The 24,745-nt window shown below is 41.9% G+C and overlaps 1 protein-coding gene across 2 annotated transcripts in view; it reads right to left on the bottom strand.

Moving 5' to 3' along the window:
* The window catches only part of LOC137310136 (intermembrane lipid transfer protein VPS13B-like), an 875,231-nt gene that overhangs the window by 363,102 nt on the left and 487,384 nt on the right, over positions 1-24,745 (bottom strand). For both annotated transcript variants that reach the window (XM_067978114.1, XM_067978120.1), the window contains exon 22: positions 12,608-12,732. In XM_067978114.1, the coding sequence (XP_067834215.1) occupies positions 12,608-12,732 (125 nt within the window). The remainder of the gene's footprint in view (positions 1-12,607; positions 12,733-24,745) is intronic.

Raw genomic sequence — 24,745 nt, 5'->3', positions numbered from 1 at the left:
AAAGCAATTTACTTCTGTTCACTCTGTCTTCCCCACTCTCTCTCCTTCCTAAACTTTTTTTTCTTATTAAAAATAACTTCATTCTTTTTTTAAATTTCTGAACTTCCTGGGTACCACCATATATTTCGAGGATGGGCACCATATTGAACATGTGGCCTCTGACTGAAAACCAACTCAGCTTTTCGTTCAGCCAAACCATAGAACTCTGAAGGCAAAGAGTCACATCATAAAGAAACAAAGGGATGTGGTAGAAAGCACTACAGTCCAGATCAACAAGTTCAGTTTCTAGTATGCAGAGCATTTATTCCATAAGTTTAAAGAAACCACAGGAGTGATTGTTGGCTCAGTTGGTAGCACTTTTGTTCCGAGTAAGATGATTGTGGCTTTTCTCATTTTCAGAATTGAAGCACATATTCTACCCTGTTACCCACATGCTCAAAAATCCCACCCTTGACCCGCCTCTGCCCTTTCAAACTACGGCCCCGTCTCCCACGTCCCTTTCCTCTCCAAATTCCTTGAACTCATTGTCGCCTCCCGAACTCGTCCTCATTTTTCCGCAACTCCATGTTTGAATCTCTCTCCGTTCAGATTTCCGCCCGTCAATGCAATGAAACAATCATAATCAACATCAGAAATGGCATCCCCGGTCCTTGTGACTGCGGTATTTTCCCTTTTCATCCTCTCTGCAACCTTTGACACAGTCAAACACACCATCCTCCTCCAATGCCTCTTCCATTGTCCAGCTCTGTACGACTGCCTCGTTTGGTTTCACTCTTAGCTATCAAATCACAGCCAGAGCATCTCCAGCAATGGCTTCTAGTTCCACCCCCATACCATTACCTCTGAAGTCCCACAAGGATCTATCCTTGCTCCCCTCCTCTTCCTCATCTACACACTGCCCCTTGGCGACATCATCAAAAACAGGGATCAGCTTCCATGTGCACACTGATGACACCTAGCTCTTACTCTCCCCCACCTTCCAATGCTTCTGTGCTGTGAGACTGCCTAGTATGACAGACAGTCTTGGTTGAGCCGTAATTTCCCCCATTTAAGCATTGGGAAGACTGAAGCCATTATCCCTGGCCCCCGCCACAATCTCTGTACCTTGCCACTAATTCCATCACCCTCCCCAGCTACTGTCTCAGGTTGACATAAGACTATTCACAACCTCGCAATCCTTTCAACCCCAAGCTGAGCTTCCGATCCCGTATCCTATTCATTACTAAGATTGCCTACTTACACCTCCATAACGCTGCTGCCTCCATCTTTGACTCAGCCCATCTGCTGCTGAAACCCTCATCCATGCTCTGTCACCTCCAGACTCAACTATTTCAACACTCTATTCCCATGCTTCTTCTTCCATAAACTTCAGTTCATCCAAAATTTTATCTTATTCCGCACCAAGTTCCACTCACCCATCACTCCTGTCCTTGCTGACCTACATTGGCTCCCAGTTCCACAACTGCTCCAATTTAAAATTCTGATCCTCATGTTTAAGACCCCTTCATGACCTTGCCCCTTCCTGCAACTCTTAACCTCCTCTAACGTTAGAACCTCCCAGACCTCTCCCTTTCTCCATTTCCGTTGCGTCGCCCCTCCCTTCGCCCCACCATGGTCAGCCGTGCCTTCAGCTGCCTAGAACTCCTGCTCCGGAATTCACTCCTAAACACCTCCGGCTCTCCACATCCCTCTCCTTTGAGTCACTCCTTAAAACCGACCTCTTTGACCAAACCCCCGATTTTAACCGGGTGCGGGAGTCGGGCCGGGCTTTGGGGTGCGAAGCTACCGCCAAATTTCCCTGACTTCGTTAGTGAGGGTCCTGGGCAATTTTAACTCTCGACTGAAGAGGTTGGGGTAACAAGGTAAAGCTGCAGGGAAGGGGTTTCAGGAGGATCTCGCCGGGGTGGGGGGCGGTGGGGAGGAAGAAGAGAAGGGCAACAGAGCTCAAAGCAGGTGAAGCCTAAATATTCCTTGTGGGACCCAGAGGAGCACTCTTGCTCCCCTGGCCTCACAAAGAAAGTTAAAAATGAAAAGTAAGAAACAAACTTACCTGTTTAGGCCACTTCTGGCCCCGGATTCTCTTCTTCACCTCATGGGAAGTGTACAATGACTAGCCCGCTCAGGCCACAGTAATTTGATGATTACGTCATCAGACCCCCAATCTGCATATTTGAAGAAGAACCCTGCCATCTTCAGCAGACAAGGTCAAAATACAAATCAGCAGATCATTGTGGCAAGTCGGTGGGTATCACCCATCACCCCTGTGCTTGCTGACCTACATTGGCTCCCGGTCCGGCAATGTCTCGATTTTAAAATTCCCATCTTTGTTTCCAAATCCTTCCATGGCCTCCCCCCCCCCCCCCCCCCAACTTCCCTATCTCTGTAACCTCCTCCAGCCTTACAACCCTCCGAGATCTCTGCTTTCTTCAATTCTGGCCTCTTGTGCATCCCCGATTTTCATCACTCCACCATTGGCGGCCGTGCCTTCAGGTGCCTGGCCCTAAGCTCTGGAATTACCTCCCTAAACCTCTCTGACTCTCTACCTCTCTCTCCTCATTTAAGATGCTCCTTATAATCTACCTCTTTGACCAAGCTTTTGGTCACCTGTCATAATATCTCCTTACATGGCTCAGAGTCAAATTTTGCCTAATATCACTCCTGTGAAACGCCTTGGGATGTTGTACTATGTTAAAGACGCTACATGAATGCAAGTTGTTGTTGGTGTTGCAAGTCACCCGACCGATTTTCACTGCCCGCCTGCCTGATTATCGTCTGGTGGGTAGAGTTAGAATTGCCCACAAGCCTTTTGGGCACCCTTCCTAATATCTCCTGCTGTGACTTAGCATCCACTTTTATCTGATCATGCCTCTGTGAAGCGCCATGGGACATTAACCTACATTAAAGGTGCTACTGTTTCTCAACATTTCAGGGTGACCATGTACCAGGCCAAAAGAATGTTTGCTGAAAAACATTCAACTTTCCCACGATGCAAGTACTTGCAGCGACATCTAAAAAATGGTAATGTTTATAACTAAATAAAATAAAATGCACAGAGCCCAAAGAAAACTTCATTCATAGATTTTTGTTAGGCAAGGGTATTAAGGGATATGGAACCAAGGCAGGTAAATGGAATTAAGGTACAGATCAGCCATGATCTAATTGAATGGCAGAACAGGCTCGAGGGGCTGAATGGCCTACTCCTGTTCCTATGTTCCTAGTATTCATCCAGTAATATAATTCTTTTGTGCAGAAATGAAGTGGCAGCTGTCAAAAGAGTTAAGCCTCTTGTTGAAATCTGAAGAAAATATTAGCAAAGCAGCCCGGTGCTAATGTTCAAGAGAAAATTTCAGACATTCCTTAAACTGCAATGTAACATTTATTATAAAATGTTTCATAATACTCTTTTCATTTAAGTTAGCTGTGCATTGGAGGAAGATGGAAATAAAACATTTCAGAGGGGCATATAGCACCTAACGATGTATAATCTGGGCTTTCAATGAGTGCAAACGGAGATGTATGATTATAATAGTAATACAACAATGCAAAGTGTAGGAAAAATAAGTGAAGTTAATTCTTGCTCTCTTATCAGTATTATATATGTCAAATCATCAGTACAGAAGAGTGAAACAGTCTGGTCTAAGATCATATTTTGCTAAAATAAACATATAGAATCACTATGTTAATGCACACTTATCCCTTATATGCATTTCTGATGAAACTCAAACTGATATGATTAGAATTGTACCGTTATAGGTCTATGAAATATTTTCACCAGCAGGCTTGTTCAAGAGGTAACTGAAACCTTGTGAATTTCAATTTCAAATCAATTTATCACTCTTTTCCTGTTCACAGATAGATTCTGGTTACCGATTCTGTGTTGGTAAGTTAAACAGTTCACGCAATATAAAATCAGGAGTTAAAATGTAAATAGAAATCAAACTATAACTGTAAATCATGTTATAATTCAACACACTGTTCATCAAGGGAAAGAAAATGAAGTAATATGCCAGTAACAGTGCTCACGCTGGGGGTCAGATTCTGTTCATGGAAACCATCTGGTTCAGTCCCTTCGAGCCACACCAAACACAAATGATCTTTTAAAAAAATATCCTATTCATTAATGCATCACAGCTGCAATGAGTGTTACTTCATTTTTCCATGGTAACGTCCTTTCTGTTTCAAGGATCTGATTTCAGTTTGGTAGCAACGTATTCCTCCATCAATATTGAACACATTCATGTGCTAAATATTAAGAGTTATTGCAAATTCCTGAAATAGAATAGTTTCTTTTTAATTATGGTTACATCAGAACTTGTAAATCCTGAATATATCATGTTCATAGTTTTTTTTATACCTTACAGTTTGAATTATTTTTTCTGGCAGGTGGCTTAATCATACTTTTCAGTTTTTAATAGGAAGTTAATTTAATTTCAAATAGTGACTTTTTTTCATACTCTAAACATAATGACTACTACTGAAGTTTAAAGTTCCACTCTTACATCAAAAATATTTGATTCACTACAATCAGAGTAACTTTGTGAGGGTAGTTCTGATTTCAACAATCAGACTCCTGCTTTAGTATCTGCTCAGTCACAATTCTACTGATCCGATTAACTTCTTGCCACAATAAATTGCAAGTTCTAGAAAAGTGCTCTTAATCCTCTTGCCTAGCAACTAGAAGAGAATGTGACAGGCTCAACTAAAATGCTGTTTTACTTTCACATAACAATTGTAAGATGATGATTAACCGAAGTTAATGAGCAGGCCGCTCCCAAAAGAAGTCATTTGAAATAACTATTTAAAAAAATTCCAGAGCTGCTTTTCACTACCTGATAAGTTACAAAATAATAACTGTTAGGAAGTTTTAGGAAGTTAAATGTAAAAGCTGGACTTAAAAATATTAATGGTTCCGACCCTTTCTCAGTGTTCAAAGTGTGAACAGAACTTGTAGAATTTTTTAAAATAAAGTGCACACAACAAATGTCATTTTAAATTAAAATTTGAAAATAATTGACCATCATCAACTCTGCTTTAATGCCACTTTTTTCCTCAAAGTAAGTTTTTACTACTTGTCATTTCTTCAGTATTTTCAACTCTGTGCTTTGCATTAGCACTAGTAACACGCGCGTATGAATTTTAGGCATGGTATAAATAGGCAATTAAGTTAGTAATTGGGCGAACACAACCAGTAAGTATGTTTTGTGAAAGTGAGTCCACTGTACAATGAGAGAAAGTTCCTTACAAGTTTGATTGAAACCTCATGGAGTCCAACTTGTGTAGCAGTTACCTAACAGCACTGCTGCTGCCAGCCGTCCCCTCAGCAGCAGTACAATCGAGTAACTGAGATGACTCTACTGCCTCTGGAGGGTCCAAGACCAATTTCAAGAGTTGGTTTCTGCTAACATCTCTGGAGGCAATGGCGTCCCTGGCAGCAATGTAAACATTGCTACTGAAATGCAGAGAGCTTCTTTTTTTTTCTAGTTGCTGGCCAGAAAGAAAGTTAATAATCGTGCATACGAACAGGCCGACTGGTCCTCTGTTAGAGCTAAGCAAAAAAAATTCCACTGCTCGTTTATAACAGCCAATCCAAGGTTCGTCCCGAGCAGCTTTAATATGACTGGAACTCACCAAATTTATTGAAAAGAAAAGGAAATAATGAAGGAATACTAATGTGCCTTTGGAAGTGACAAAGGAAGGAAATCCTTAATTTTCATAACTGAACTTTGGTCATCACCATTGTGCGAGAACAAATGGCATATCTGAAGTAACGACAGGCATCTCTTAATTTCAAAATTAGTTGTCAAAACTTCAAAATACCTGACAGCATCTTGGATAGATACTGAGGCCCCTTGGTCCAACTATTCCTAAAGCCTAACTGAATTCGAGATGCAATTTCTGGATTAAAAAAACAAGGGTCAAATGTCCTTAAAAAATAAGGGTAAGCTGTGTGTAAGGTCAAATGGTATGTCAATCACATAGCAGATATTTCTCCATACAGAGTGCTCCCTGAAGCTGGTATCGTTAATGTTAATACTAAATATTTGTTTTTGTCTAGTTCACTCCCCATGACGTTGCACATGGGGAATCAGGACTGAATGGAATGCCGTTAAAAAGTTCCTTAAGAGTGTCCTCAAAAATGGAGTATTCAACAGCTCGGCTGAAACTCTGGGAAACTGAGTTACATTGAGTCTACAGCACAGAAACAGGCCATTCGGCTCAACTGGTCTATGCCGGCGTTTATGCTCCACACGAGCCTCCTCCCTCCCTACTTCATCTAACCCTATCAGCATTCCCTTCTATACCTTTCTCCCTCATGTGCTTATCTAGCTTCCCCTTAAATCCATCCATGCTATTTGCCTCAACTACTCCTTGTGGTAGCGCGTTCCACATTCTTACCACTCTTTGGGTAAAGAAGTTTCTCCTGAATTCCCTATTACATTCATTACTGACTATCTTATATTGATGACTTCTAGTTTTGGACTTCCCCACAAGTGGAAATATTTTCTCTACGTCTATCCTATCAAACCCTTTCATTATCTTAAAGATCTCTATCAGGTCACCCCTCAGCATTCACTTTTCTAGAGAAAAGAGCCCCAGCCTGTTTAGTTCTCCTGAAAAGTATATCCTCTCAGTTCTGATATCATCCATGTGAATCATTTTTGCATCTTCTCCAATGCCTCTATATCCTTTTTATAATATAGAGACCAGAACTGTGCACAGTACTCCAAGTGTGGTCTAATACACGTTTAATATAACTTCTCTGCTTTTCAATTCTATCTATCCCTCCAGAAAGAGCTAATGCTAAGAATCATGGCAATATGCTCTCAGTGTTCTTGGTAGACCGACCCGAGTGGCCAAGGCACTAACTTAGAGATAGTGTTTTGGAGTTTCATGTGGAATTGTTTAGTTCTTTTGTCATTGAAGGCTGAGAAATTACAAGAGTAAACTAACCACCTGAAATGTCTGTTTTTTGTTTTGTTTTGTTGCTCCATAGTTAACCTGTGGTCATTAGAATTCTTTGACATGTCTGATCAAAGCGATTGACACCTAAAGGGATGGACTCTTGCAATACATGTGTCACTTAGACTGGTTAATGATTAAGTCAAAGAGGTTTATTTGAGAATTAAAGGTATAAAAGTTATTTTTGACAAATATGTGGTAGAAAAGCTGGTGAAGAGGAGCATCCCAGGGCTTCTCGAAAAGTTAAGAGAGGGCAAGATTACCAAAGTTTGGAGACTTATGATCTATACAAGCCAAATACAGGCATATACTAAAGTATCTCTAAATACACGAGGAGTTTCCTCGAGACTAAGGGAAGCAAGATTTAAACTACCTCTAGGCCAAATAGGCCTACCAACGTGCAAAGTGGATCTATCCAAAAAAATAATTTGTATTTATGTAGCGCCTTTCACGAACTATGGAGGTCCCAAAGCGCTTTACGGCAAATTAAGCACTTTCGAAATGTAGGCACTGTTGTAATGAAGGGAAATACGGTAGCCAATTTGTGCACAGCAAGGTCCCACAAACAGTAATGAGATTAATGACCAGTTAATCTGTTTTTCGTGGTGTTGCTTGAAGGATAACTATTGGCCAGGATACCGGAAGAACTCCCTGCTCTTCTTCAAATAGCACTGTGGGATCTTTTACATCCATGAGAGGCCACGTGGGGCCTAGGTTAATGTCCCATCCCAAAAGTGGCATCCTCGACAGTGCTACACTGACATATCCAGGAGATATCACGTCTATGGGCTTAACTTCACTGCTCTGCCAACCCTGGAAACTAATACAATCATCCCAGAGGCTAGCAAGATCACCTATTATGCCAACTTAAAAGGACATTGTCATATCAGCTCCTAGAATCATTGTTAAAGTTACAAGTGTATCAGTAATAAGCTACTGTACGGAAGGTATTTAGTAGATACCGTTAACTGATGGAAGCAGTCCGCTGCTCTTCTTCAAATAGCGGCATATTTCAAATGGCAGCGCCATCGAATTTTTAGGCCATAGAGTCTGTCCTTATTTTTATATTACTGTTAGAAATTCCTATGCCCATATTTATAATTGTAAGGAATCTTACAACACCAGGCTATAGTCCAACTGTTTTATTTGAAAATCACAAGCTTTCGGAGGCTTTCTCCTTCGTCAGGTGAGCGAGTGTGACACTCGCTCACCTGACGAAGGAGAAAGCCTCCGAAAGCTTGTGATTTTCAAATAAAACAGTTGGACTATAGCCTGGTGTTGTAAGATTCCTTACATTTGTCCACCCCAGTCCATCACCGGCATCTCCACATCATATTTATAATAGACACTGTCTAAGTAAAGGTGTCAAGCTGTAATTAGAACCCTCCACCCCACCCCTGTCATTAATGGCACTGAGAATTGATAACACAATTAGCAGATGTAAGGTTTTGGATTGTTAGATAAATGCATCTGTTACCTTTCTAGACTTAAGTCTGACTTATTCCCGCTCTTTGGGTGTGCAATAGGATCTGATAGAATGATTCTGGGGATGAGGGACTTTAGTTACATGGAGAGACTGGAGAAGCTGGGGTGGTTCTCCTTGGAACAGAGAAGAGATTTGATAGAGGTATTTAAAATTATGAAGGGTCTAGACAGAGTAGATAGAAACAAACTGTTCCCATTGGCGGAAGTGTCAAGAACCAGAGGACATAGATTTAAGGTGATTAGCAAAAGAACCAAAGGTGGCATGAGGAAAAACCTTTTTACACAGCGAGTGGAATGCACTGCCAGAGGGTGTGGTTGAGGCAGATTCAATCATGGCTTTCAAAAGGGAACTGAATAAGTAGTTGAAAGGAAAAAAATTGCAGGGTTATGGGGATAGGGCAAGGGAGTGGGACTAACTGGATTGCGCTTGCCCAGAGCTGCCACGGACTTGATGGGCCGAATGGCCTCCTTCAGTGCTGTAACCTTTCTATGATCCTATGAAATATCTGCACAAGTGCTCAAATAGCTCAAAGTGTCACAGTTATCAGTGAACTGCGGTCAGCCCAGTAAAGGAAATGTTTATCATAGCTCACTGCTGGTCACGACATGTACATTTTATTTGAACAAGTTCAAAGAACAATTTTTAAAACAAAGTCGCATCATCGCAAGTGCCGAGGTAAGAATAATTCCAGGGTCAGGTCTGAAAACGGTGGGGGTGTTCATACATCAGTACTTGTGATGTTGAAGTGTAATCATTTCTTTGTCGGATGATTCAGGTCACTACATCCCGGGAGTTCTGGCTTCAGAAATAGTAATGGTGGGTAAACATTTTTCACTGTTTCCGAGCCACAGGATCCTTCTTCTCTCTGCCAGATTTTCCATGCTTCCCTCCCCCTCTGCTATTCTGCTGTAACAATTTACACCTCCTCTGGGCCCGTCTTTTGTTTCTTCACTTGCCCCATAACCACCCTCCTAACCTTGCACCATCATCCCTTTAGTCATCACTCCCGCCCTCCACCCGACCACAGACCGTCCCTTCTGTTCTTTCCTCCCCAACTTTCCCTAACTTCTTCCAGTTCTGATGAAAGTTCATCGACCTGAAATGTTAAAATTGGGGCTAACATAACGGTTGGGATTAAATGTTTAAAATTGTGGCAAAACTTTTGCTAACAATAAGTTTGAAAGTGGCCGCATGTACAATCATTGGGATTTCGACTATTTAACTTCAACTGCATTGCTGTATGCACAGCGTCGAAAAAAGTATGTGCATTCCAGAACCAATATGAGATTTCAAACTCCAAAAATCATAGCTTACGGCTTCAAAGACTGAACCAGTTTGAGTTTTGAAAAACATTTTTTTTCTACAATCTTCTGTGAATAGGTGACAGCTTTAAGTGAATACAAATCTTGATCAGATGACACATCCTTCTTTTAAATATGAAGAGAACTCTGAACGATTATAAATGCATGTCACCTTGCATCAACAGAGATTACACTAATGAAAAATCACTACTATTTTTGGTCCATTCCAGTCTGCTTAAGTTACTAATTTCAACTTTTCATCATACATTATTATTACCGTCTCTCAGTTGAAAGAAAAACACAGAAAAGGCTTCAATTTCTGTCACTATTCATACAGTTTATAGTGTAGGTTTCCAAGCTTGTCTTTGTGGGCCACAATGATGCATACTATGGGGGTCCACATATAAAGTTTAAACCATGTTCCTATTAATTTGAATATATCACAAATTGCCAATACTAACAGAGCTTGGTGTTCTGATGTAGAATTTATTCACCAATGAGGTAATAGTGCTAAAAGCAGCACTTTCCAAACCTTCCAGCCCACGAAATTCAAACCGGACAAACTTGCCAATGTTCTAATTTATTGAATTGCACAGTGTTAAATGTTATAAATCCTGAATCTCCCGACCGAACAGCGCTGTGGGAGCACCTTCACCACGCAGACTGCAGCGGTTCAAGAAGGCGGCTCACCACCACCGTCGACAAATTTGAATGACCCCTGTGTTTTGGTAAAATTGGGAAATCTAAGTGAAGGGCCAAAGTTCACTTGCAAGACATCTTCAAGGTTGAAAGAAAAAAGGTCAGTCAAGAAAGAATTTATTCTAAAGACAGCAAAGAAATCAAACTCCCATCCATGAAATAAACATCCATGAAAACTATGCTGACCGCTAACATTTTCTTCATGCGTGTTCAACAAAAGCAAAACTTGCACGGTCCTTGTACAATAAAAGAATGCAAGATCAATAGTACGTACTTTTAAAAATAGGAGTATTGCTCACAGAGCTATCTGAGAATTGTGGCCAAATCGATTTACGTCCAGATCAGAAATTAATAACAATCGGAAAATCATGATTTGCACACTGCTTGAAGCTGTATGTTCTTACCAAGCATAAGTCTAAAAGCAAGCTTATTTTTTAAAAAAATGTCCTGACCTAACGCATAACTAAATTCTACCATCTAAAGCAGGGTTGTCCAACCGATGAGAACAGGGGCCTTTGTCCATGTGCTACAAATACTGAGGGCTGTGTATGATTCAATCGCATAGAATAAAGAGTCAATGCCATGGCCGACAGTATCACTTTCTTTTTCAGTAAACATTTTCCATATTTATTGGAGAAGCATTCAAAATGCTTGACTGGTACCCCATCCACCGCCCTAGACATTCATTCCCTTCACCACCGGCGCACTGTGGCTGCAGTGTGTACCATCCACAGGATGCACTGCAGCAACTCGCCAAGGCTTCTTCGACAGCACCTCCCAAACCCGCGACCTCTACCACCTAGAAGGACAAGAGCAGCAGGCACATGGGAACAACACCACCTGCACGTTCCCCTTCAAGTCACACACCATCCCGACTTGGAAATATATCGCCGTTCCTTCATCGTCGCTGGGTCAAAATCCTGGAACTCCCTACCTAACAGCACTGTGGGAGAACCATCACCACATGGACTGCAGCGGTTCAAGAAGGCGGCTCACCACCACCTTCTCAAGGACAAGTAGGGATGGGCAATAAATGCTGGCCCCGCCAGCGACGCCCACATCCCATGAATGAATTTTTAAAAATCATTCCAAACATCACGTGATTTGCAAGTGTTGGTAACAACAGGTGCACTGTGACATGCGTACGTGTGTATATCATGAAGCTGATAAAGGCGAACCCCCCCCCACCCCACCTTGACCCCCCCACCCCCCACTCAACCCCAGACACTAAAATTATCCATAGGGAGATCCTTTCTCTACTGCTGTCGTCACTGTTGCCTCAACAATCTTCTCTACTCCTCCCTCTCTGAAGTTGCAGTTTCTTTTCCCGCTGTTTGAGGTGTTTCGAACTTTCCAGTCAGGACTGGCAGAGGCTGCCACCACAAATTCACTAATAAAAGAGCAGGCTCTTTTCAATCTTCCAGGCCCACAATTGCTGCAATCAGCAGGGGTAGGAACTGATATGCACAAGCACACAAATATAAAATAAACCTTCGAGGCTCATATATTGGGAGTTGGTCCAAGAGCTGTGTCTTCAACAACCCCAGTTTGCAGCACCAACAACAATTTGCATTTATATAGCGTCTTTAACGTAGTAAAAGGTCCCAAGAAACTTCACAGCACCATTATCAGACAAAAGTTGACACCGAGCCACATACGGTGGTATTAGGACAGATGACCAAAAACGTGGTAAAAGACGTAGGTTTTAATGAGCTCCTTAAAGGAGAGATAATAGGAAAGAGAGGTACAGAGGCGGAGAGGTTAGGGAGGGAATTCCAGAGCTTAGAGCCAAGGCGGCTGAAGGCACGGCCGCCAACGGTGGAGTAATGAAAATCAGGGATGCGCAAGAGGCCAGAATTGGAGGAGCGCAGAGATCTCGGTGGTTGTAAGGCTGGAGGAGGTTACAGAGATAGGGAGGGGCGAGGACATGGAGGGATTTGAAAACAAGGATAAGACTTTTAAAATCGAGGTGTTGCCGGACCGGGAGCCAAATAGAAGTCAGCGGGCACAAGGGTGATGGGTGAACGGGACATGGTGCGAGTTAGGATACAGGCAGCAGAGTTTTGGATGAAACCATTCCGAAAAGTACTATTTAAATTATTTTTAAAAAAATAAACAGCACAATATCAGCACGTTTACACCTATTATTGGCACCACCTACCTGAAGTGTTAAGCGTTTGACTGCATCCCATACTAATCCAATGAATTCTTTCATTTGTTCATCTGGACTACTCCATTCTTCAAAGCTTTGCATTACTTTTATTGGCACAGAGAGTGGGCGAGATTCTTGAATAAGAACAAATGATAGTTACAATTAGTAACAAAATGCAAAATGTACGGAAAGATTATCCGCACTTCAAATAAATTACAGCCTTATCACGCACTGTGAATTCCAATGCTAAAATTCTGAATTGCAATGAGAGTCACAGCAGGCAATTCAAAATAGGACTAATTTGGGTTTTAACATGGTTTTCCTGACTACAGGCAGGTTTATAACATTTTATAAGTGCCAATGTAGCAACCAGGTCTTGATCATATTAACTCCACAAAATACATGTTTGTTAATAGTATCCTAAAAGCAAAATCTGAGAGTCAAATACATTTTAGATATTAAAGGCATCAAGCGATATGGGGATGGTGCAGGAAAATTGCGTTGAGGTAGATCAGCCATGATCTTACTGAATGGCGGAGCAGGCTCGAGGGGCTGGATGGCCCACCCCTGCTCCTATTTCTTATGCCCATTAAGCAAAAGCGTAAAATATAGTTGGGAGCATATACGTGAATAAAATGTTTGTATGTTTTGATTGTACATTCTCATTTCTACTGAAAAAATCAATTCAAATCAAAATATGAAGTATGTCCCCCAGTGAAGACTTTGGGGGAATTTTCAGTTAAGCCACAGGCTGTGGATCAGCCGCCTGTTATATACCCCCTACACCCGCCTGAGCTTCCTTTCCATTAACCTCAACAGAAAGGGTAGCAACGTGCAAACAATCTGCAAACGCCAGTTTTCTGCCCGTGCCCAAGCTGAAAATGACCCCCTTTACCGTTTTGACTTAGTTTGCCACCCTTTGCCAAGTGAGAAAACAGGTTTTATCATAACCGCTGGTTTCAAAAATGAAGTTCCAGAACAACCTTCTAGTATGGATCTAACAATTTAAATTGATCCTCATTTCCCATTTTTCCTCAAGACGATTAAGATTTCTCACTCTTTCAATGTAAAGTATACATCCACCTCCACAACAACTGAATGCTCCATTTTGAACATGGAAAAAAATGCCAAACGACATTGTCCCTTTAACAGTTCTGCACGCTGTATACAAATATACAAAGAGGGTGAGAAAAGAGCATCGGTACACTTTGTCTCCTGGTAGAGGTTTAAAAAAGGCAGGGAGGAAAATCCTGTGGCCTATTCAAGAAATTTCCCTCCAAATCCTTAAGGCAACCAGGCAAGCTCCAGGAGATCCTGGTTTCCCTTAACAGATCACAGTCCAAACTGACTCACTACTCACCACCTATAACTGTCTATGTCCTCTTCTCTCAGGAACTTGTCAATTAACCTTTTAAAAGGTCGGTAGTGACCCCATGCACATAGGAACAGGAGTAGGCCATTCAGCCCCTTGAGTCTGTTCCACCATTCAATTAGAGCATGGCTGATCTGTATCTTAACTCCATCCACCTGTCTTGGTTCCATAACTCTTAATATCCTTGCCTAAAAATAAATCTATCAATCTCAGTTTTGAAATTTTCAATTGATCCCCACCCTCAACAGCTTTTGGGGGAAGAGAGTTCTAGATTTCCACTGCCCTTTGTGTGAAGAAGTGCTTCCTGACATCGCTCCTGAGCGGCCTAGCTCTAATTTTAAGGGTTATGCCGCCTTGTTCTGGACTCTCTCACCAGAGGAAATAGTTTCTCTTTATACACCCTATCAAATCCATTAATCATTTTAAGCACTTCAATTAGATCACCCCTTAATCTTCCATATTTAAGGGAATACAAGCCTAGTCTATGCAACCAGTCCTTATAATTTAACCCCAGTATCATTGTGGTGAATCTGCGCTCCACCCCCTCCAAATCCAATATATCCTTCCTAAGGTGCGGTGCCCAGGCCTGAATGCAGTACTCCAGACATGGTCTAACCAGGGCTCTGTAAAGCTGTAACATAACTTCCACCTCTTTGTATTCCAGCCCCCTTGAGATAAAGGCCAACATTCCACCAACCCTTTTCATTATTTTTTGTACCTGTCCACTAGCTTTTAGTGATTTCTGTATTTGGACCCCTAAATCTCACTGCTCATCCACAGTTCCCAGCTTCTCACCATTTAGAAAATACTTTGATCTGTCTTTCTTAGGTCCAAAGTGGATGACCTCACACTTCCCACATTGAACTCCATCTGCCATAGTTTTGCCCACTCACTTAATCTACAAATGTCCCTTTGCAACTTTCTGCTCCCATCTGCACTATTTACTGTGCCATTCAATTAGACATGCCTGATCTGAATCTTAACTCCATCTATCCCTGCCTTGGTTCTGTAACTCTCACCACGTTGTTGAAGTTGGTTGCAAAGAGCAATGACACTGCAAAAGAATGATGTGGAGATGCCGGTGATGGACTGGGGTGGACAAATGTACAGAGTCGTACAACACCAGGTTATAGTCCAACAGCTTTATTACTTCCTGGCATCTAAGCTAACTCTTTGCCTACAGCTTTTATAGGCATGACTTCCAACTCTACCATCCTTATCTATTTCAAATAACCGATCTAACCTTCATTTTAAAAACCTCCATCATTCCTTCCAAGTATGCACTTTGTCAAAATAAATAACCTTAACTCTTGGAGCCAATTCTCATACCTAAGACCTCTAAGATTTGCTGTCCCTCTGATTGCATTTCCCTAAGCCTCTCCAGAGTCTTGACATTTTTCTTCAGGTGCACGGGCCAAAACTAGACAAATATTGAAGAGTTCTTTGAGGAAATGATCATTGATTTGTGCATATGGTTTTTCAAAAAGTGTTTGATAAGGTACTTAGTAGGCTTACTGATAAAATTAAGACACAAGATATTAAAGGGAGCATGGCAGCATGAATGGAAAGTTTGTTAAAGGATAGAAACAGAGAGTTTCTCTGGATGCATTTTTGGACGAGTAAACAGCACCAGCTTCCAGGGGTCAGCATTGGGACTACTGAATTTCTCAATATAGGTAAATGATCTAGTCTCAGGCACAGGGCACAATATCAAAATTTGCAGATGACACAAAAACAGGGAGCATGGTTAACTATGAAGTGAAACTGTAAGCAACCTCAGGAGGACACAGACAGTCTAGTATATTGAGCAGATAGGTGTCAGATGAAACTTATGTACAGCCCCCAACCAAAACTGTATCATATATTTGGTTCATTTGATGTTAATCACATATACACTCATCAATTTTATGAATACTTGCACATTATTTTGGCAAGATTGAGAAGGTGTGCTTGTATACTACATATCTTCTCACATAAATATTACCATGGTGGGGAACACTAAAACTGCTGTCATATAGAGCCAGATTTTGCTGTAAAAACAACAGCGCTCACCATTATTTCTATGCAAATTGTACAGCAATTTATGGCGCGCACACACGCGCAGTTAAACGCGGAAATCTGGAAGTTGCTGCATGAAATGCCATCCTCCTCCGTGAATACCGCGAAAACAGCATCTCGCTGTCTAACTCCCCATTCAAATGAATAGAACAGCATGAAATTCCTGCACTGACGTCATAGATACGAACTGAACGCGCCAGAAAAAGTTAGAGCTTGTCCATTCCAATGTAAGTACCCTTTTAACGACATGGTAAGTCTTAATGGCTGCCAAACAACCTCCCTGGCACTGAAAATTAACTTTTACAAGTGTGGAGTCTCATTCCTTCAGATTTTAATGGTTATTGGACATTTAAAATAAAATGTAAATAATTTTTTTTTTACTTTGTCTCTTTTATCGTCTCTCTATTCAATCTTTCTTACCCTCTCTTTATTTCGCTTTCTGTACCTGATTTGACATTGAATTCATTATTCTAACTTACACTTCCTGGTTCTGTCTCTGTGCAGCTTATTAACGATGCTTCAATCTGATTGGTTAAGGAGATGCACAGTTGCTTGTCCTGTTCACACAGGTCCCAGATGCCCTGTAGAGGGCGCTGCACTTTTTGGATCTCTAATTTAGAGGAAGTCGCCGTACAAAAGCTCACAGAAAGTCTACAGGCACGTGCAAACTGAACGAACAGCGGTCCGGCCCATAGTTTGCACCTGCCACTGGACTTTTAACAAATGTAGGAAGGATTTTGAAACAAATTAAGTTCACAAATAATAGACATAAATTAAAAACAATAATGAAAATCTGCAGGACATAAGATTTGATGATGCAACAAGGCTTAGTGTCAGCTGTGGTTCAGTTGGTAGCACTCTCGCCTCTGAGTCAGAATGCTGTCAGTTCAAGTCCCACTCCAGAAACTTGAGCATGTAATCTAGAATGACACTTCAGTTCAGCATTGAGGGAGTGCTGCACTGTTGGAGGTGCGGCCTTCCAGTAACACCTTAAACTGAGGCCCCATCTGACTTCACAGGTGGACATAAAAGATCCCATGGCACTATTCGAAGAGCAGGGGAGTTTGTCCCGGGGTCCTGCCCAACATTTATTCCTCAACGGATGCCTAAAATGGATGATCTGGTGATTTATTCCATTGCTGTTTGTGGGATTTTGCTGTGCGTGTTTGTTGTGCACAAATTGGCTGCCGCAACAGTGACTACACTTCAAAAGGACTTAATTGCATTGTAAAGAGCTTTGGAACGTCCTGAGGTCATGAAAGGTGCTATATAAATGCAAGTCTTTCTTTTCTTTTTCTTTCAAAGTAGGTATCTGCTTATGTTCCAATCAATTACATGACTACGATGCTTACATTTTTAAAATAATGTTAAGTGATCTTGCGTTATGTGTCGGCCCATAAATTCCTTCCTTGCGACTGATCCTCTCTCTCCCCACTGCCACACACCCCCCCTCCCCCCCGCAACCTCTGACCTTCTGCAAGTGAATCCTAACCTGTTTGTAGATGTCCTCGTTTATTTATCGGACCTGTATGGTATTTTGAACAAAATTAAATAATTTCCAGAGTAACTCTGTAGCAGAAAGCTGAAGAACTTAATTTGTAAACTGATCCAAACTGACACTTGTATACTGTTGTTGATTCATTCTCTCTTTCTTCTCTGGGAAAAGATTCAGAACAGATAATTTACAAGAAGTAATTTTACAAGAAACGTAAAATACCCCCACGTTAGTCCACAGAATATTGGCTAGAAATTAGCACTGTCATGATTTTTGTTTTTATGACCCTATTGATATTTATTCAAGCATTTAACTGTTTTATTTTGATCATTCAAGTGCCAGAGTTATTCTGATATGCTCAAATGGTTTTTATTTGTTTGCAGTCGCCAATTATCTTTCAAAACTCCTTTGGTACTCCAGAAACATTATTGGGTATTGCTCAACTCAAATTTTGTATCAAAAAATCTTTTACTAAGTAATCTCCCCAAAGCTCAATGAACAATTGCACTTTCTGGTGTGATACTCAACAGTACAAACAAGTAAGGTCCCAGGTTCGATCCCTGGTCTGAGTTTTTCTTAGTATGTGCAGCAGTAGAGGTTTTTCAATTAGACTCAGGAATGAGAAAAGGAGCGGGAGGGATGCCAGGAAAAACCAACTAAAGTTCCCGCTCCTGATTGCTATTCCTGTGTCCCTGCTGGAAAGTGCGTGTATGTGAAACTCTGGAACTCTCTCCTTTAAAAAGCATTACTTTTGAGGCTGGGGGCAGGGGGGGGGGGGTGTTGGTCAATTGAAAATTGATAGATTTTTTTGTTAGGCCAGGGGATTGAGGATTATGGAACCAAGATGGGTAGATGGAGTTGAGATACAGATCAGCCATGATCTAAGTGAATGGCGGAACAGGCTCGAGGGGCCGAATGGCCTGCTCCTTTTCCTATGTTTATTCCTCCAAAAAACAGAATTACCAGAATACTCACAATGTGTCACATTCAGAATTGGAGGACGGGACGAGTAGGGGAATGGGAGCCCCACAGTGGAAAGCACAAAGGTTTAATGCAAAAACAAAAAATATGACAAAAATCAGCTCAGAAATGAGCGATCTGTGATTCCTTTATATCCACATCCAATTTTTCTGTAGCAACACTGGCCACCAATTTTATACAGGCATGACTGGCACTGTGAGTAAATGGGGTGGTAATGACGGAAAATAGGACTTATTACATTAGCACATCAATACTGACTCATTTAAACAGAGCCAAGCATTTTACAGGTTCTCCCTTTGTCTGCCGGAAATGACAGTGGACAATTGGGTGGGTGCTAAAATGGACATGGATCCAGGACATTTCCTGCCGTCCTTGATGTTGCCAAAAAAAATCAGGTGCCATTTAATGGAAAATACAAGCTCCACCAGGTACACTTACAGGTGAAGAATGCTTATAATTTAAATATCAGTGCCATCATGAGACCGTTGCAACCATTCACCAATAACAGGAATTAAAGACATGAAAAAGATTTCAATAATGAAAATGTTTGCCTTACCGTAGTCATACAGACGATAACTAAGAAGTTATATTTTCAGCACCATTAATTATGCCTTAAATAATATACAGGACATGCACTATTACACTTATTGGGGTAGATCTCCCTGGTCATGTCGCATGGCAAACTGAATCGCCTGGGCGCAGTGAATATAGGAAACTTGGACAGGAAGAAGCACGCATCCATGTTTGTATGGAAAAATCAGGTGGGCTCCCTTTCGGGCAAGTGTTCTGACCCACCTGATCTTCCTGTAGTTGCAATGCCCAAGTGATCCAATATGCCATTACCATTATGTCTACAAATTGAAATCATTCTTTGCAATTTTTTCTTTTCATTTGGTGCAAAACCTGCTGAAAATTGTAACAGAAACAAATAAAAGCTGAGGTCTTGTGCCAGCAAATGTCCGGGGATGGTAGCATAGTGGTTATGTTACTGGACTAGTAATCCAGAGACCTGGACTAATATTCCGGAGTCATGAGTCCAAATCCCGCCACGGCAGCTGGGGAATTTAAATTCAATTAATTAAATTAAAATCTGGAATAAAAAAAAAACTAGTATCAGTAATGGTGGCCATGAAACTACCGGATTGTCGTAAAAACCCATCTGGTTCACTAATGCCCTTTAGGGAAGGAAATCTGCCGTCCTTACCCGGTCTGGCCTATATGTGACTCCAGACCCACAGTAATGTGGTTGATTTTTAATAGCCCTCTGAAATGGCCGAGCAAGCCACTCAGTTGTTCAAGGCGGCTCACCACCACCTTCTGAAGGGCAACTAGGGATGGGCAATAAATGCCGGCCTTGCCAGCGACGCCCACATCCCATGAACGAATAAAAAAAAAAATCCCCGTCTCTAATCCAAACTATTTCACATCCACTCACAGGAGTCAACAAGCAAAAATCAGCACCAAAATTTAGACAAAAAAAGAAAAGAAGTTACATTCGGAAAGCTAGTCTCACTGCAATTAGAAGGTTGCTTTCCACTCACGTCAACTACCTGTGATCCAAATTGTAAAAGTAACAAAGCAATATTTAAAGAAGTGCTCTGCCATAAATATTGAAGCTGCCACTAAAAATTCAGGAGCAAATCAAAAGAAAGATTCCTGGCCTATGACTACAATGATTCATTCCCAAGATCGCACTAGCGTAATGTTATCCGTGTACATTTTCTTATGCCTCCAAGTACTTGAAGGCCTTAGGTCATGTTGCCTCTCATTTTCCCTTCAGCTAGAACATGTTCAGTTCTGAGAGTATTTCCTCGTAACTCATCACATGTTACTCTTCCCTGAATACTCCAATGCATAAATATCCTTTATAAGGTTTAATGCCCAAAATTGCACACAGCATTCCAAATATGATCTTGCCAAAGAGCTTCACAGAGCTTAAAATAACTCGTTTTGATTTATAATCAAGTGCCTTTGAGATGCATTCTCGTTCTACATTGAGCTTACTGATAACAACCTTGTGTGCGCACCGAAATCTTTTGTTCTTACCATTGCTATTAACAACAAACTTGTTCTTTCTCTACCCTCTGAGCCTTTTTACTACTTGATTAATCACTAACTGACTTTTTTGATCCTTGTAACCTTCAGGCAACTTTTACTGTGATCTTGGTATTTTTCTCCTAGAATTATACATTCTTTCTACATCTCTTGACACAGACTTTAATTCTCCTTTTTTGCCATTACATTTATTGGTTCGTCCTACAACTTAATTCTCCCATGAGTTTGCTGTTAAGTTCTGCACATGTGTTATTTTTGACCTCAGTCTTAATTGTCACCAGAAACCAAGTATTCACCATTATGTTATACTGCTCAACATTACCTATAATATAGTATCTGTCCCACTTAATTGATTATGTTATGGCCACACCTCTTATTACCTCTCTAAAATTTGCTTATGCTAGCACCTGTCCATTTTGGCTGCCCCTAAGCTGTCCACATACCTCAGATTCTAAAATCTCTCATAATTATCACAATACGATTCCCTAGTGTCTTGCCTAAACAAACAGGGGCTGAAACTTTGCAGGAGTATTGCCAGTCTCCCATTGCTGAAGTGCAGCAGAATTCCCAGGGGAACAACAGAGACGCTTGTACTGGAAAATTCTGTACTGATTTATAAGGGGAGGAACTCCGCTAAGCTAATAGAGCAGGTCAGAGGCTGGGTATTCTGCGACGAGTGGCTCACCTCCTGACTCCCCAAAATCTCTCCACCACCTACAAGGCACAAGTCAGGAGTGTGATGGAGTTGTTTCCACTGGCCTGGATGTGTGCAGATACAACAACACTCAAGAAGCTCAATACCATCAAGGACAAAGCAGTCCGCTTGATTGGCAACTCATCCACCAGTTTAAACAACCACTCCCTCCACTATCGATGTAACATGGCTGCAGTGTGTACTATCTACAGGAAGCTTTCTCAGCAGCACCTCCCGAACCCGTGACTTCCGCCACCTAGAAGCACAAGGGCAGCAGGTGCATGGGAAAACCACCACCTCCAAGTTCTCCTCCAAATCACAAACCATCCTGACTTGAAGATATATCGCTGTTCCTTGATTGTTGCTGGAAAACCTTGGAATTCCCTATCTAACAGCACTGTGGGAGCACCTTCACCTCAGGGACTGCAGTGGTTCAAGAAGGCATCTCACCACCACCTTCTCAAAGGCAATTAGGGATGGGCAATAAATGCTGGCTTTGCCAGTGACGACCAAATCTCGAGAATGAATTAAAAAGTCAACCAATTTTTTGTTGAGTATCATTTTGTTTTATGAAAAAATATTCTCTCCCAAGAATTTCCTTCCCCTTTAATTACTTATTTGAAATATTTTCTTTAAAATTAGAATTTAGCCTCATCAAGATGCAGAATGTCAGTGCTGCAAAACAGAACCTCTACTTTGGGAAGCCAGCATCAATATCAAGCACTCCCAATTAAGTATAGTTCAATTAGATGGTAGTGGTTGTTGGAGGCCAATCATCTCAGCCCCAGGACATTGCTGCAGGAGTTCCTCAGGGCAGTGTCCTACGCCCAACCATCTTCAGCTGCTTCATCAATGACCTTCTTCCATCATAAGGTCAGAAATGGGGATGTTTGCTGATGATTGCACAGTGTTCAGTTCCATTCGCAACCACTCAGATAACAAAGCAGTCCGTGCCTGCATGCAGCACGACCTGGACAACATCCAGGCTTAGGCTGATAAGTGGCAAGTAACGTTCGCGCCAGACAAATGCCAGGCAATGACCATCTCCAACAAGAAGAGTCTAACCACCTCCCCTTGACATTCAACAGCATTACCATTGCCGAATCCCCCACCATCAACATCCTGAGGGTCACCACTGACCAGAAACTTAATTGGGCCAGCCACATAAATACTGTAGCTACAACAGCAGCTCAGAGGCTGGGTATTCTGCGGCGAGTGACTCACCTCCTGACTCCCCAAAGCCTTTGCACCATCTACATTGGGTGAGTATTCCATCAGGAATGTGATGGAATACTCACCCAACTTGCCTGGATGAGTGCAGCTCCAACAACACTCAAGAAGCTCCAAACCATCCAGAACAAAGCAGCCCACTTGATTGACACCCCATCCACCACCCTAAACATTCACTCCCTTCACCACCACGCACCGTGGCTGCAGTGTGTACCATCCACAGGATGCAGCAACTCGCCAAGGCTTCTTCGACAGCGCCTCCCAAACCCACGACCTCTACCACCTAGAAGGACAAGGGCAGCAGGTAAGTGGGAACAATACCACCTGCACGTTCCCCTCCAAGTCACACACCATCCCGACTTGGAAATATATCGCCGTTCCTTCATTGTTGCTGGGTCAAAATCCTGGAACTCCCTCCCTAACAGCACTGTGGGAGAACCGTCACCACAAGGACTGCAGCGATTCAAGATGGCGGCTCACCACCACCTTCGCAAGGGCAATTAGGGATGGGCAATAAATGCTGGACTTGCCAGCGACGCCCAGATCCCATGAATGAATAAAAAAAAACTATATGCAAAATATAATTCCAACAATATGCCTAAATTCTAATCGCAGAAAGGCATTCCTACTGTACCAGTGTGAACATTTCCCATTTCCTACACCATCTGTCCTTCTGGCCTCTCAGGGTGATTGCCAATTTACAGTTAATTTTAGACAATTTTCTGTTGTGGGCCAGCTAACGGAGAAATGGGCTGAGGCTGCCCAGACTCATTTCACTAGGGCCCTTCCAGCTGGCAAAGAGAGGGCTTGCATGCCATTAATATGTGCTCAATTTCAACCCCAGTCGTCAGCGATGAAAGGGCGGCCTCTCTTTACCACGAACAACTCTTCTCCTCATTTTTGGGCATCAAAACTTACTGGAGCTCAATTTCATGGACTGGTTGAAGTTAGTTTTAAATGATTAACAGCTGATGATAATCTCAGTAGATGGTAAATAGCTAATAGCACTCAAATTTCATGGGTCAGTCCATGTGCACAATTACTCACCAAGCCAGATGCTAGGAGCAGGGAGCACACTAGTAATAAGAGCGGAAAATTGTGTGTAAGTGAAATATAATGGGATGCAGACAAGAAAAAGAAATAGGGTGACAACATTTTTCAAAGTCTTTGGAAAGGCTCAAACCCATTTGCAGCCTTCTGTCAAGGCTGATGGGGGAGGGGATTAAGCAACGACAGGCAAAAAAAAATGAAAGCAAATGAAACCAAAGGTGTAAGCATAAGTCTGCAGTCACGTGAAGGAGCAGCTCAGCAACGAATCCCGTGTGTCATGACTGCTGGAGTGGAGGTGATTCCGCATTAGGTGCCTGTGAAGATAGTTCCCTTCCGTATCTCTTCACAGTACCATCCCCTTGTGACAGAAAAGAAGTTGTTCTGTTTTGTTTTGTCTTGTAGCTAGGGTTGCCAACTTTGGCTGCACGTATTCCTGGAGGTTTCATCACATGACCTCCCGTCTCCCACTGCCTCGACTCCACCATTGGTCTACCAACACGTCCATCCTCGCAGAGCACCGTCTTCCCAAGCCACTTGAGAAGTGAACAGACTCTTCATTACCTGATTGAATGGTTCTCAACTTCAGTCAAACACCCTTTTTCTCATTTCCAATGTTTTTTTGGTAACTAATAAGCGAAATTTTACAATGAAAATTTTTTAAAAACACACAATTCTTTTCATGTCCCAATGTTTTTTCTCCATAATTTGCTCGCAGCAGTGCCCTGGAGATCAACTTTCAATTCCTGGAGACTGCAGGACAATCCTGGAGGGGTTGGCAACCCTGCTTGTAGATCATGCACAAATGAGGGTTTATAAAGACATCAGTCAGTCTGTATAGTTACATAAGTTGCAAAGTTTGTTGTTAATGTGTCCTTAGTAAAATGCTTGACAGTGAGTCAAAGACACGATTTTCAAATATATACAGACTTCATGTTTGGTTCAGCCATTGATATGCGGCAGGCAACTATCAGTTTCTGCAGAGCCCTGGCAATGTGTCAGAATATAAAAAGGGGCTAAATCTGAGAACCGTCCTTTGAGTGGAGCTAAATCGAACAAATTAAAATTTTCTTAGAAAATATATTTTATAAATACATAAAGAGCAAGAGGATAACTAAGGAAAGAGTAGGGCCTATTAGAGATGAAAGAGGTAACCTGTGTGTGGAGGTGGACCACGTGGGTATGGTTCTTAATGAATACTTTGCGTCTGTCTTC

The sequence above is a fragment of the Heptranchias perlo genome, chromosome 3 (assembly GCF_035084215.1).
Source record: "Heptranchias perlo isolate sHepPer1 chromosome 3, sHepPer1.hap1, whole genome shotgun sequence".
Lineage (NCBI taxonomy): Eukaryota > Metazoa > Chordata > Chondrichthyes > Hexanchiformes > Hexanchidae > Heptranchias > Heptranchias perlo.
This window is presented reverse-complemented; position numbering and strand designations above follow the sequence as displayed.